Source organism: Hemicordylus capensis, chromosome 1 (genome assembly GCF_027244095.1).
Source record: "Hemicordylus capensis ecotype Gifberg chromosome 1, rHemCap1.1.pri, whole genome shotgun sequence".
Lineage (NCBI taxonomy): Eukaryota > Metazoa > Chordata > Lepidosauria > Squamata > Cordylidae > Hemicordylus > Hemicordylus capensis.
The window spans coordinates 429,907,335-429,921,696 of record NC_069657.1 but is presented as its reverse complement, the minus strand read 5'-3'; the positions used below and the strand labels follow the sequence as shown (position 1 = coordinate 429,921,696).

At 43.6% G+C, this 14,362-nt stretch overlaps 1 protein-coding gene across 1 annotated transcript in view; it reads left to right on the top strand.

The window, feature by feature from the left end:
* The window catches only part of LOC128352101 (GTP cyclohydrolase 1-like), a 31,747-nt gene extending 19,003 nt beyond the window's left edge, over positions 1–12,744 (top strand). Inside the window, exons 4-6 of the mRNA XM_053312333.1 lie at positions 266–297; positions 2,040–2,124; positions 10,357–12,744. Coding sequence (XP_053168308.1) covers positions 266–297; positions 2,040–2,124; positions 10,357–10,483 — 244 coding nt within the window. The 3' untranslated portion in view covers positions 10,484–12,744. The remainder of the gene's footprint in view (positions 1–265; positions 298–2,039; positions 2,125–10,356) is intronic.
* Positions 12,745–14,362: the final 1,618 nt, after the last annotated feature.

Here is a 14,362-nt window from a genome sequence, read left to right as displayed (position 1 = left end):
TGGGGTGGGATGGGGTGGGGGAGTGCCAACCCTATAGTTATTTCAAAGTAGTCCTATTGACTTCATTGAGACTTCTCAAGAGTAATGGCTTGGGGATTGCAGCCTGTGGGTATTCAGAAACAGGTTCACACCTTCCTGTTTAGAATTTATATTAGCATTTGCAGGATGGTTGGTTTGTTTTTGCAGCAGGGGGGTTGACAGCTGTTTATTAGGCTATGTGGGGCTTTCTTTGTTTTCTTATTGTGTCAATTTTTTCTCCATACAGAATTGTTGAAATATTTAGCCGAAGACTGCAAGGTTTGTATCCTTTTTCTGGTTATCTCCCTCTATCAATCCAATACCTAATTGAGGAGTCACTCTACTCAAACCTGGCCCTCCAACTGTTGCTCAGTTACAACTCCCATCATCCCCACTAGCTACAGTTTATTGTGGCCAGGGAAGATGGGAGTTGTAGTTCCACTACAGCTGGAGGGCTAAGTTTGCCCACCCTGATCTAGACCCTTAGTGGAGAGGCACTGCCTCAGCAGAAGTTCCTGCCATGAACGGAAGGTGCTTCTACTGGAAGAGCCCCACTCCACAAAAGGTCTGGGTGCTACCTTGTGTGTTCACTTTTTAAAATATAAATGGCATCCATGGGGGAAGGGGACACAATCAGGATCAGCACCACAGGGTGCAAGGAAATATCCAACTCTTTCCCATCATACCATGATTCTGACAAATGTCATGCCCCAAAACTGCTGTTAACCCAGAGATGGAAGCTCTCACTGGTGCCCAGAAGAGCTTCCCTTAAGAGCTGCTGTAGCTCAGTAGTTAGAGAGGCTGGCTGCAGAGCCGGTGGCTGTGAATTCAAGACCCTGCTGGAGGAGCTGGAAGAGAAACCTCCAGAAACCGCTAGGGGATGGGGCCATAGCTCAGCAGTAGAGCATCTGCTTTGCAGGCAGAAGGCCCCGGCTTCAGTCCCTGACATCGCTAGGCAGGGCTGGAAAAGATCCCTGCTTGAAACCTTTGAGAGTCTCTGCCAGTCAGTCTAGACCAGGCCTGCCCAATTTTGGCCACTCAGCTGTTTTTGGACTACAACTCCAAAAATCCCCAGCCACAGTGGCCAATAACCAGAGATTATGGGAGTTGTAGGCCAACATAATGGCACAGTGGGGAAATAACTTGCCTAGGGAGCAATAGGTTGTCGGTTTGAATCCCCACTGGTATGTTTCCTAGACTATGGGAAACACCTATATCGGGCAGCAGCGATGTAGGAAGATGCTGAAAGTCATCATGTCATACTGCATGAGAGATGGCAACGGTAAACCCCTCCTGTATTCTACCAAAGACAATCATGGCCCTGAGGTTGCCAGAAGCCGACACTGACTCGACAGCACAACTTTAGGCCAACATCTTCAGGAGGGCCAAAGTTGAGCAGCTCTGTAGACCTGAGTTAGATGGACCAATGATCTGGCTTCGTATAAGGCGGCTTTCTAAATTCCTCCGTGTCACTTGGAAGGCACAATTTTTATTTGGACCATGGAGTGGCAGGAAAAGGTTGGAACCCCGCCCCCGCCCAAGCAAGCAATATTTACACCTCCAAAAAGAAACACTCAGAATCCAGCTGCTCTTTAAATGTAATCTGTAGTTTGATCCTCAGAGTATTCTGTTGGTCTCTGCATGAGTGAGTTTACCTCCTCATCAAGGAGACTACAGGCACTCATGCAGAAACATAAAGGGTGGACCTCTGAAAGTAGATTGTTCCTTAATTATTCTCATGCAAGAATGAAATGTGCCCATTTGGTAAAATAATTCATGCTCATTGTTGCATGTTTGAGTTCATGGTTGCTAGTCATCTTGGAAGCTTTTACTGAAATGTGGATGCACAAATCTTTTAAATAAATTAGCGAGAGCAGACATATGTACAAAATCTATGAACCTCACTCAACCTGACTGCTTTTGAACATGGGTCCTTTAAACCTATGCTCATGTGAAAACAGTATTCCCTCTCATGAACAGAGAACTCCTTTTTTCAATAGAGCACTCTTTATTTTTTTTAGTCCAGGAGCGACTTACCAAACAGATTGCCCTGGCCATTACTGATGCTCTGAAACCTGTGGGCGTGGCTGTGGTCGTTGAAGCATCGTAAGTGAACTGTTAACCTTAAAGCAAGGGTGGGCAGACTTAAGGCTTCTGGGTGTTATTTTTTTTGTGTTGCCAGCAGCTTAGGAAATACCAGCACAAAATAGTGGCTTGGGGAGGTGGCACCACATGGCAGGGTGAGGCACTGATGTTGGGAGGGCATGTGCTGCTCCCACCCCCACCGAGCCTTTCCCCCATTGTTCCCTCAGCTCACTGCTCAGCTTCCTTGTTTCCCTGGTTCCCTTCTTCACTCCAGGGCAGGCTCGGACTAGCCCACAGGGCAACAGGGCATATTCCCAGTGCGCCCCACCCATGGGGTGCCCCTGTGCCCTGCTGCACTCAGCAGCAGTGAATACTCCCACCCTTAAGAACCTATTCTGCTTAAAACCTGGCACCCTCCCCCAGGCAGCAAGGGCGCCTGCAGAGTGTGAGTGACGTGAAGGCACAAAGTGGTGGGAAGTGGGAAGGAGCGGCCAGTGCGAGAAGGCGGGAGATTAGCCTGCTGTGCTGAACGTTACATTTGAGTAAAGAACTTTAAGTTGGGCGGGGGGGGGGAGCGGAGAGAAGGCACGAAGCCTTCCAGACAAATTTTTAAAAGTGGAATTGCTGACTTTTTTGTCCTTTGACATCTGCCAAACCGGTGAGAGAGCCGCCTCTGACCCACTGCCGGGTCCTCCCCCCAGCCCTGATTCTGCCTTGCACCACTGTGGGCGGGTGGGCGGGCAGGCAGGGCTTGCTTCCCTCCTCTGGGGTGAAAAAGAGGTGGGGAGAGCCCTTTGCTGGGTTGAGTGTCCTGGGTTCTCTGAGAGGGGTTAGCGTGAGACGCCCAACCTCAGCCAGGATTGCTGTGGAACTTCATAATGGCTTTGTTTGTGTACTTCTTTGAAATTCAGAACATCTCGACAACCTTTCCCACCCCCACCCCCATTGTCTGCAGGTCATGCAAAAAATGACTGAAATTCTGACTCCCCGTTCTAAAGAATAAGAAAATAGTAGATCTCTTTTTGATGGTCCTGCCTGCGGCCAGCAGAAAAATAGGGACAGGTTTCCATATTTTATTTAAATCAGCTTGATGCAGTTGTTTTGGAGCTATTCAGCAAGGCAAGTAGTGGTCATATAACAAGTATTAGGCAGTTTTCCGCTTACATCATCCCAACTCCAAAAGATATTTTTATTTATATATTTATTTAAAAAAATCTGGAAATCTGGTGCTGCCTTGAGTGCTACAGAAGAGTCTCGATTGATCTTGCTGCTGCTTGGAAAGCGCTGTAGTTTAATAGGCACTGAGGCAATAGGGACAGGCTTTAATTGGACTCAGGAATTGGTGCCATTTCACTGTCCATCTCTATTCAGTATTCAGCCGTGTGCCTTAGGCATGTCTTAAAAACAGGATACTGACCTGACAATTTAGAAATATGTGATGTCTAAATAACCAATAAATATTATTTCAAGTAGAAACACACAAGTTCTCTCCCACCCTGCCACCCCCCCACATTTTTGGTTGTTCTAGTACAAGAGCAGACTGCTTTTTGAATGGCCCCAGGTGTCTTGACTCAAGTGTCTGTCTTTTTTTTTTTTTTTTTGGAAGGCTTTAAGTTGGTTTGACTAATGCATAATATAAACCTTTTGATTGCTCATGGAGCTTGTTCTTCTTGGGAACTACCACTGCTGGTTCCAATGTACTCTCCAGAGAGGGGTCTGAAGACATGTGATGCTGCTCTACTCCTCAAGCTAAGCAGGTGTAATCCTTTTAAGCCACCTGGATGAGAAATCACATGGGAACAATATTGTATCTAAACTGGAGATCTTTGTAAAAAGAGCAGGTAAAATAATAATATATAATGAAATCATATCTGAAGGATAACAGGAAATCAACTGTGATAGTGCACCTTTACCAAAATCTAGTTGCTTAATGTTGTAACTGATGAGATGGTCTTCATATTTGAATTTAATGTTCTAAAATGCAAAGTATGCTCTAAATTTTTTACTATTCTAAAAAGTGCTCTTACTCTTCTCTGAGTAGTAAAGAAAAGAGACTCTTTAAAAGAGATTTAAAAGCTCAGTTAAAAAATACCTCCCGGCTTCCTGTTCATGAATTAAGAAAAAAAAATGGCAGTTAATTTCCCCCCAAGATTAAAAGGAGTAGAATGATCTTATAGAAGAAATGGAACAGTTTAGAAAAAATAAATTGAGAAGAAGAAAACAGATGTGTGAAGCGTGATTGGGACAATAAAGGGGCATCACTTTTTCTTTACGAGCTAGTGAGGACTTAGAGGCACAGCCACAGGATTTGGCAGAGAAACCAGACTCTGGAGCTGAGGATTCGCAACAGCTGCCAGACATGATCTCTGATGGGGAAGAACCTAGGATTTCACTTGTCTTAAGACAATGTCTCAAGAGGCAGGCTCAGTGGGAGTCACGCAGGTGTAGGAGATCCCAAGAAAGAAAGCCAAAGTGCTGACTCAGGGAAGCCTGATTGGCTGCTGGTTCTCTTGAGCCATATATATTCAACAGTCTCTCTTTGCTTGGATGCTGTTTGCAACTTCGTTGGCTGCAGATAGTGTGCTCTTGAATTTCAACCATTTCTGTGTCCCAGTTTGTCTTGTCTGTACTTTCCAACATTTCCCCCTTAATTCCTTGTTCTGCGTTCTTCACTTGTTTCATTCCTTGTTTTGTCTTTTCCTTCCACTTATTACTCAGTTAGTGTTAGAGGGGGGTACTTAGTTTCAGTTCAGGGGACTTAATCCATTGACTAATTGCTTTGTGAGCCTTTTATGTTCCTTCATTTGGTTTCGCTTTTGCTTTCTGATTACTCTCAGGGGGAGTGCTGAAGGGGGTTATAAAATCCTGTTGGGTTAGCCAAGCTAACAGATTCATGACAAATTCTCTAGAAATGTCAAGATACTTGAAGATATATAAAGAAAAATTATCTACAGCATTTCTAGGCAAGAAAAATGTATCTGCACCAGTGTTGCCTCTATTTCCCCCCCCCCCCCATCTTTGTGCAGAATGAGTTTTGTTCTGGGTGGCAGTGTCAAGGCAGTGTGCGTGCATGTGCGTTCAGAGTGGGACCTTCTTGATTAAACCTAAGCGGGATCTAAAATTAACTGGGCAAACAAAAAAACATGTGCACGGACATGTTTTATTGTCTGTAGTGGCACATAATAATGCACATGTGCGCATACTGCCTTGATACTGCTGTTCAGAACAAAACTCATTCTGCTTACAGTTTTATAAAATTAAAGGGAACACTTATTGTGGGTGGAGCTACGAGTTATTGGCTATTTAGGTTTTTGTTCCATTTTTGTAGTTGTAATGGAACAAAAAGAAACTTTCAGGTTGTCAAAACGGGGGGAAAAGGTGGCAAAAGAAGAGGCCATCCAGAGACAAGCTGGGGCACTTGACAATTATATCAAACAATGGAAAGCGACAGGCGAGCACCATCAGGCAGAAGACCTACCAAGTACAAGTACTTCTGGAACAAGCCCAACTGAGAAGCTCATAGCCGACCAACATTCAGTGACTTCTAATTCATGTACTCTCATTGATGATGATGACAATTTCTCAAACGGAACAGCAATGAATGTGGAAGAGCGAAGTGAGCTGCCACATACTTTAGAGACCTTTGAGGAGGAATAGCTTAGGCCAAAAGCCACCATTGGCTTCATCAACTTCAGGCTTATTGGCACTTGAGCTAGCAAAATTCAAAATGGCCAAAACTCCTTTACGAAATAAGAATTATTCTCACATAATCAGGACCTGTTCAAAAGGCATTTTGTATCCTATGAACTCTAGTGGACTCGACATGTACTACAACTGAAAAATGGAAAACGGTGAACTACTGCCAAGGCCATGGTTAGTGTACTCAGCTTTCACAGACTGCGTGTTCTGTTTCTGCTGCAAACTGTTTTCACCAACGGATCCAAGTGATTCATTCAGTAGTTTTGTATCAACTGGCTACAATAACTGGAGGGGTTTATCCAAGGCACCGCATATGCATGAAACAAGTCTTGGTCATATGAAACGTTTGAAAATGTGGATAGACTTCAGAAAGGATCTCAGACAAGACTACACTTGACTCACAAAATCAAAGGCTGTGTGAACTAGAAAAACATTGGTTGGATGTGATTACAAGGCTCATCGAAATAATCAAATTTCTTGGATCTCAATGCTCATCTGATAAGCTTTTCAAAACAAACAATGGCAACTTTCTGAAACTGGTAGAACTGTTTGGAAAGTTTGATCCTGTCATGGCGAGGCACATAGGGCCATAAGACAGGAATCCAAATACAACTATTTGAGGAAAGACACACAAAATGAAATTATTGCAATTTTGGGCAAGGCCATAACTGAAAAGATTTTGTCTGCAATCAAGAAAGCAAAATACTATTCTAGAATATTGGACTGCACTCTATCAGTCACACCCAGAAGATGACAGTTATTTGTTTTGTTTCCTGCAACGGCAGCACTGTGGACATCAAAGAACATTTCCTAGGCTTCCTGGACATGTACGATATAACTGGAGAGGGTTTGTGTGACACTGTTGCCAATCAACTGCATGCCTGGAATCTTAATACTAGTGATATGAGGGGCCAAGGCTACAATGACAAAGCCAATAGGAAAGGGAATGGGTTGCAGAGGTGGATTTTAAACATGAACCCTCACACTTTCTACGTGCCATGCGCAGCTCACAGCCTGAACTTAGTGGTAAATGATGCTGCCAAAGTGAACCGTGAGACTATCAGCTTCTTTGGAACAGTTCAAGAGGTGTACAAGTTTTTCTCATCATCACCAAAGTGTTGGGCAGTTCTCAAGAAGCACATTCCCTCTCTGACGTTGAAATCTCTTTCAGAAACCCATTGGGAAAGTTGCATTGATGCTCTGCAGCCTCTCAGGCACCAAGCTGGAGAAATCTATGATGCTGAGTATGAGATACTTAGTGACGAGATGTATGACAAAGAATCGAAGTATGAAGCACAGATTTTGTGCACCAAGTTGAAGGATTTCCAATACCTGTGTTCCCTCATCCTGCCACATGTTGAATCCCTGTTGAATCCTATCAATCCCATCAAGTAAGATACTTCAGAGCACCAGTGAAAGTGTTGCCACTGCTTTGACAGCCATTGAGAACTTGAAAGCCTTTATTTCCGACTACCGCACTGATTCTAGCTGAGAGTCATTGCTTAAAACTGCTCGGCAACTTTGTCAAGAAGTTGAGGGGGAACCAGAGTTCAAAGCCAATGCTCAAATCCGAGGGAGGAAAAAGACTACACAGTTCCAGTATGAACATGAACATGATCACCCCAATCACCTGAGGATAAATTTTGAGTAAATTTCTTCTTTACAATTTTGGATGCTGCAATGACTTCTCTCAATGAAAGATTTGAACAATAACAACCACAACAATCAATTCAATTTTTTATACAACATAAATAAGCTTGCTGGAACTAACCACGAAAAACTCCAACAGCATTGCAATGATTTGCAACTTCATTTATCGAACAGTGATAATAAGGACATCAGTGCAACCAAACTGTATAATGAGCTATGCACCTTTAAAGATCTGTTTTGAGTCTGAATTATGCTAATTCCATAATACTTATGAAACTTTCAAATTCATTCAAACAACCTCTTATTCTCAAATTTGAGCATTGCCCTAAGAATATTGCTGACAATTCCTGTCAGTGCGGCAAGTGGTGAGCAATAATTCTCATTGTTAAAAATAATTAAACAATTACTTGTTATCAAGTATTTCTCAAGAAAGGCTTGTAAGCCTTGCCATGGTTGCTATTGAGAGCGATATAAGTGCCCAGTTAGACATCAATGAATTAATTGCTAATTTCGTAAACATTAAAACAGGAAAAGGTAAGTTGTAATCTTATGTAAAGCCTCTTTCTAAAATAAATAGATTTTTAAAGTGTGGTTTTTTTGCTTTGATCACATTAACCCTTGGACTATGACAGCCTGTTCATATGCTGTACATCTGATCAATGATCGTAAATAAAGCTATTCCATTCATTCATTCATTCATACGATGCTAAGTATTTAGCATAGTATATTAGCATCGTGTGAACAAACAGTTTGTAAAGGAGTTTGGCAGAAGGGGGGCATAGCCTGCCATTAATACTGATGGGGGGGGCAATTTATCGGTTGGAGTGGGGTCGCCAGAACCCCTAGCACCGGCCCTGGTAGGCAGGTGCTAGGCACAAAGTGTCAGCTTGCACAAAAACTAACCTCAATAACATAAGGGAGTCTTAACATCAAAACCACTGAATTCCAGAGAATTTTGCTGCAGGACTAGAACAGAGCAAGAAGCATTGCTTTGTGGGAGAAGAAGCTGGAAAGAAATGAATGGGAAGGAAAATAAAGGCAACCCTGAGTGAGCACTCAAAGAGAGATTCAAAATGGTGCAGCCAAGGTCCCAGCCAGCCAGCCAGCCCATCAGATTTGCATTAAGTTAAAGGGAAGCAGAAGCAGGCCCAAATGCCTGGAGAGTTACTTCAGATAACCTAAGAGCTAGCAGTAGCTTCTGAGCTTCCTAATGTTCATTCCTGCATTAAAGCACAAATCACACAATGGCAGCTGGTGAGGCAGTACACTAGGCATGGCAACTGAGTGGGGAGAAGAGTTCCATCCTCAACTGTAAGCATCAGAGAGCAGAAGCAGGAGGATGCATAACCAGCATCATGGCAGTGCAAATGTTTTGACTGGAGAGTTGCCTTGGGCAGGCTGCTGATGTCAGCAGGGACAACCGTCCAGTCAATAACTCTGCACTTGCAGGATGCTGGCTCCAGCAGCCCCTGCTTCCATTGCCATCTGAGAAGTAGAAATTCCCCTTCCACTTTTATCACCACACAGTGGCTGCTGGTAGTTTTGTCTATTGAATTGTTTCATTGGCCACCACTGCCAATTTTGCCTCCTTCTGTGTCCAATTTGGTCTATTTTTGGCACTCTCTTCCTGTTTCTTTCCTCCGTTGTCATCAAGTGGGCTCTGCAGGAAGTTTCTCAGTACAAGAGCTGCAGCTCCTTCTCCTCTGGGGTGCCTTAAATGCAACCCTTATTTTGCCAGCTGAACTGGTACAGTTTAGAATCTGCCATGTGATATTGTTTGACATGTAACTCAGCAATTAAAACAAATTTCATCACACACTAGCCTTGTTGACAAAATCAGGGTAGAAGCTGGGCTACTCAAATTTGCATGATCTCTCTAGCCCAGGGTGTTCAGATATGAAGGAGGCTATTCACACACGTGTGCAAAACAGGGCTAAGGGAGCCCAGCCTTGTTTTGCAAACTTGTGTGAACCACTGGGATCACACCCGATCCTGCTGGCTACACGGCTGCAAACCCGTCTAAGTAGCCTCCTGCTTAAATGAGGTTAAGGGAGCGAGTGTTCTCTTGACCTCATTTTTCTGATCGTGTGTCTACCCATGGCAGGCACACAGGGGAACCCAGTAATGAACCGCACATTCATGTGGTGCATTATTGGGGCACCAGGGGGTGGGGCTCCATACAGCAGCGTATCCCTGCACCCGACCTCCAGAGCTGCCAGGCAAGCCACTAGGGCAGCTGCTGCTCATCTGGGCGGACAATCTGCCTGCCCAGGGAAAGGTGAGTGATCGTCTGCGGGGAGGGCCAGACAAACCTGCTCTGCCTGCAGACTGCCAAGAAGCTCTTCTCACTGATAATGAGAAAGTTTCTAGGGTTACCCAGCTTTCCTACCCTGCTCTTAACAGAGGTAGGAATTGAGGAGAGCTCTCCTATTGATTCTCTGGTTGTGTGAACCCACTCACCTCTTCTACCCAGCAGGTCCTCTTGCATGGAAACAATAGAGAGCTGTGGCTACAGGGGCTGCCATCCATGGACATGCCGTTCTGTAAAGCCCACTCTATGATGCTGAAGCTGGAGTGGCTTCAACAGGGCTGTGTCCCGCCTCCTGCTCCTTTGTGGCCAATCAGAAGGCAGTTGCTGATGTCATGAAGCTTTCATGCGGGAAGGTTTCAGCAATGGATGCTGTGCCTGTCTTAATCATGTGTTTCCTGGGTTTGCTGCCCCAGAGGTTCAGATTGTGTGCTGCTAATGGGATAGGAGCTCACCAACCCACTCCCAAATGGTCATGTGAACAAGCCTAATATGTTACTCTTTGCAAGCTGTTGCTGCTTCAGTGTGCATGTTTTTAGAATATTATGCTGACGTTTTTTGTTACTGAAAATGCCTCTTCAAATGTTTTTTCTCAGGCACATGTGCATGATCATGAGGGGCGTTCAGAAAATGAATAGCAGAACTGTCACCAGCGCCATGCTTGGAGTCTTGCGAGAAGATCCAAAAACCAGGGAGGAATTTCTTGCCTTGATCAAGAATTAAACGGCAACATCTTGCAGCTCCCTATGGAGCTGGAGTGCACACGAAAGTCAGTTGCCAAAACCTAATTGCTTTGTGTGAAGCCAGTTTTGTAGTCTGCGTAGGAGGGGAAAAAAACCTGTATCACAGCTTTGTTCTCGCTTCTTGGTAACACTTTTGAATGTTGCTAAACATTTTGCTAGGGAATGCAAGCACCTAACTCCATCACTACTAAAAAGCCAGGTTTCCTTTTGATAGTAACACAATGGCTAAGGCCCTCTTCACACATTTAGAGCTTTAGTGCAGGCCTATTTTTTCCAAGTTCTTCGATGTTAGAAATCAGGGAGTCATCTTAAATTCAGAGTCCTGTTCCTTTCAGGTAAATACAGTATAACCTGTTTTCTTAAGTTCAGAGTAGTCTTCTATCTGGGTAAATATGGTATGTGTGTAATTTACGTACACTAGTCAGAGACCCTGTCTTCCTACAACTGCCAGGACTGTGTACATGGAGCTCAGCTGGAAAAGAAGCAACCCATGCTGTTCAATGGGGAGATACAAAGTCCTGCCTCCCTTCCTCAACCTGAACTGCTGATTGGCACTATAGCTGCTTTTCTAACTGGGCTTTGTGCATCCAGCCTTAGCTGCTGCATTGTGGGGAGATGCACACTTGCGGCATAAGTTTGCACCCACAGTTCCACATCCAGCTAGGGACATGAATGTGGAAACTATTTCCATATGGCCCAGGGTTGGACTGCAATGCTTGTATGTAGCTAAGTAGTGGCTATGAGATTGAGCTATGACTCAGGAAGTTCCTGGTTCAAATCTTTCCTCTGCTAGCAATTCACCAGGTAGCCGTAGGTAATCTCAGTCTGAGCCCTCCACCTGCAATATGGTGATGCTACTACATACCTTACAGGGTTGCTTTAAAGATTACAGCAGAATAATATGTGTTAAGAGCTTTGCACACTTAAAAGCTAAGTGTTATTAAATGTAGGACGGCAGGAGAATCCTACTCTAAATCAAAGTTTTGATTGACAGCTTGTTTCTATATACAGATAGACCTCGTTATTCTTGCGTTTAGGAGTAGAAACCATGAACAACAAAACCTTATCCCTATGGGAATCTAGGGGTTAGAGCATAAATAAGAGAAATAAAGTACTGTGCCTTGTTCTCCAGCAGTACACCCCACCCCCAAATAACCACCAGTTTTCACAAATCACAGGATTTCTTCTTTTTTCTAAAAAACCCACAAAATGGTTCTGCACTGTAAAATGGCAGCAGGAAATGACATCAGAAATCATTTTCAGGTCATTTCCAGCCACTCAAAACAGCTAAAAGGCAAATTTTAGCCTATTTTTGTACTATGGATAAAGAAACCAGGTCTCTAAGACCCATTCGCAAATAAGCGAACCTGCGGTTGTTTTAACTGCAGCTAATGAGGGCCACCTGTATTCCATTGTCCTTCTGGATATTAGTTTTAGTGTCCCTATTTAACTTACATCCTTATTCAATTTTGTTTGTTTTAGTGCACAAGCACTCTGGGGACTATGGCTCCAGATGCGACAGAAGTACTGTAACCCTACTGTATTATCCTCAAAGCACTGTATAGCACGACTTGAAATGTGCCTCATACAACCCAATGCCTGACAGGGTTGGCATTTCCTGAAAGAGATTTCTTTGCTAAATAGAAGCCTCCAATCCTGATATTGTTACAGCTCACTTCTTTCAGTGGTTTCAGAGGAAACAGGGAAGCGATACATACATACCGCTGTTGCTTCATACACATATTCATTTGAATAACGCACATCAAGTCAACATGGGGACTAAACACATTTCGAGTACAGATCATGTGTTCTACTGAATCTATGTTGAATGTAATATGCAAGTAACTACACAAGTATAGTTCATCACTTGTTTACAGAGATAGTACATGTATTGAAAGCAATGCGTGAGAATAGGGCTTGTGACTGATGCTCATGGGACTATCTGTACAGACGGAGCTCTGTGCACTCAGGCCAGACACTAACATCTAGAGCCCTCACAAGCAAGAAGTACATTCTTGGCTAACAGTTGGAGAGGAAGCTGTCTTGAGCAACAGGTATGTAAAATGGTGCTAAAATGCAGACATAACAAAAATTGTTATGTCGCTGTAACTGCTGGATTTCTAAATTGCTTTTAGTACAGAGCAATTATTTTGGATACCAGCCTAGTTTGCTTTAAGTTTCGAATATAACTACTAATGACATACTCAAAATATTAAAAATTGGTATATTGAATATTGCTGCTCTTGTTGCCTCCCCTCTTATTTTTTGATCTTTGTTTCACAGCTGGATGCATGAAAGCAAATGCCAGACTGAACCACTATAAAATGGATTTTGTCCCAAGATGCTTTGGTGCAACCTTAATATTTTGCATTGGGCACAAACCAACCCACTTAGTCTGCAAATAACTTCTTGAATTAAGATAGTTAACATATTGCAAACAAGTCTTTTAACATAATCTCTACCAGCAACATAGCTCTCCACTCATCCTGCTCTTTGATATCAAGATCGAGGAAGGTTCCAGGAAACTCAAAAACTAGCTCACTGCTTTAGGATTTGCAGTAGGCCCTACAAAAAATATTCCTGTTCAGCTTATACCAAATTTGCTTCCCAAAAGGTTAGCAGTAGTGCATATTAGCAAAATGTCATATCATGGTATCAGGTGGCACATAGGTGGAAGGAGGGCCTCTTTTGCAAGGACTAGTGGGGGAGGGGGATGGAGTTCATCATTAACCTGACTGCATCAGAGGGAAAAGCCAGACAGTAAGGTCCCCTCCAGCAGCTTAACCAGGACAAATAGTCTCTTTGGCTTCCCAAGTCATCTCCTGCAATGGTCATTGCACCCAGTTATGCATCGGAATTTGCATATTTTGGAGAAGTGGAAGAATCTCATGGAGTAAATAGTAAAAAGCAAAACCCTAGCCTCATAGGAGGATGGCACAGGACAAGTGTTTGTGTACCATGTGCACATGGCCACCGTTCACATTCACCTAGCTTCTACTTTGAGGAGCCATCACAAGCATAAAGATAATGCTACTCTCAGAAAATAGCTTACTTCTCCTAGAGTCCCAAGTCACATGCAATATCCCACTGCTACAACTTAATGCTCTCTGCAGTCACAGGGATATATCCCGTCCCTCTGAAGATTCTGGACTTCATTACTGAGCATTGCATTCTATAGCCAATGACACCAGTAAATGATGTGCAGTTCTTTATCAGTATCGGGAAACCTTTTCCACATACGTGTCTACCATGACATACTTGTACGATGGCAATGCACAGGGATTCCATGGTAAAGGACTACAAAGTGCATTCCAAGGTGCACTGTTTGCGGGGAGCTGGCTGGGCATTTGGAGCATCACTGTTGCCCCACAGAAGCCCAAGAGTGTGTTTGAAAGTGCACCCAGCTACAGTAGATTGACTCGGGGTACTCTGCTACAGAAAGTACTCTGCCACAGTAGTGCACTGCAGGGGAAGACAGATTATGGACAAACGCAAGAAAGCTTGCCTGCCATTATCAAGCTTTTCATCAAGAAATCCCTTATAAAACTCTTGAGGAGCTGCAGTGTTTCTAGGGAAAGCACTGATCTACATAGCTAAACGGCTTTGACTATGATGAAAGGAAAAATAAGGAAGAAATTATTGCAGACTTATGTGCAGACTCATGCATTGTTAAATTTGCTGGCAGCAAATACCTTTTTTAAACTACTCCACTAGACTGTATTCTACAATACAGAATTGGTAGAGAAGGAGGAGTTCTTTGCTGCCAAATAGCTTTCAAATGTGTCCCCTAAAGACAGACTGGAATCCTATTTGATGCAACAGCTTCCAGGGGCAGGGCACAACAATGGACTCATAACCC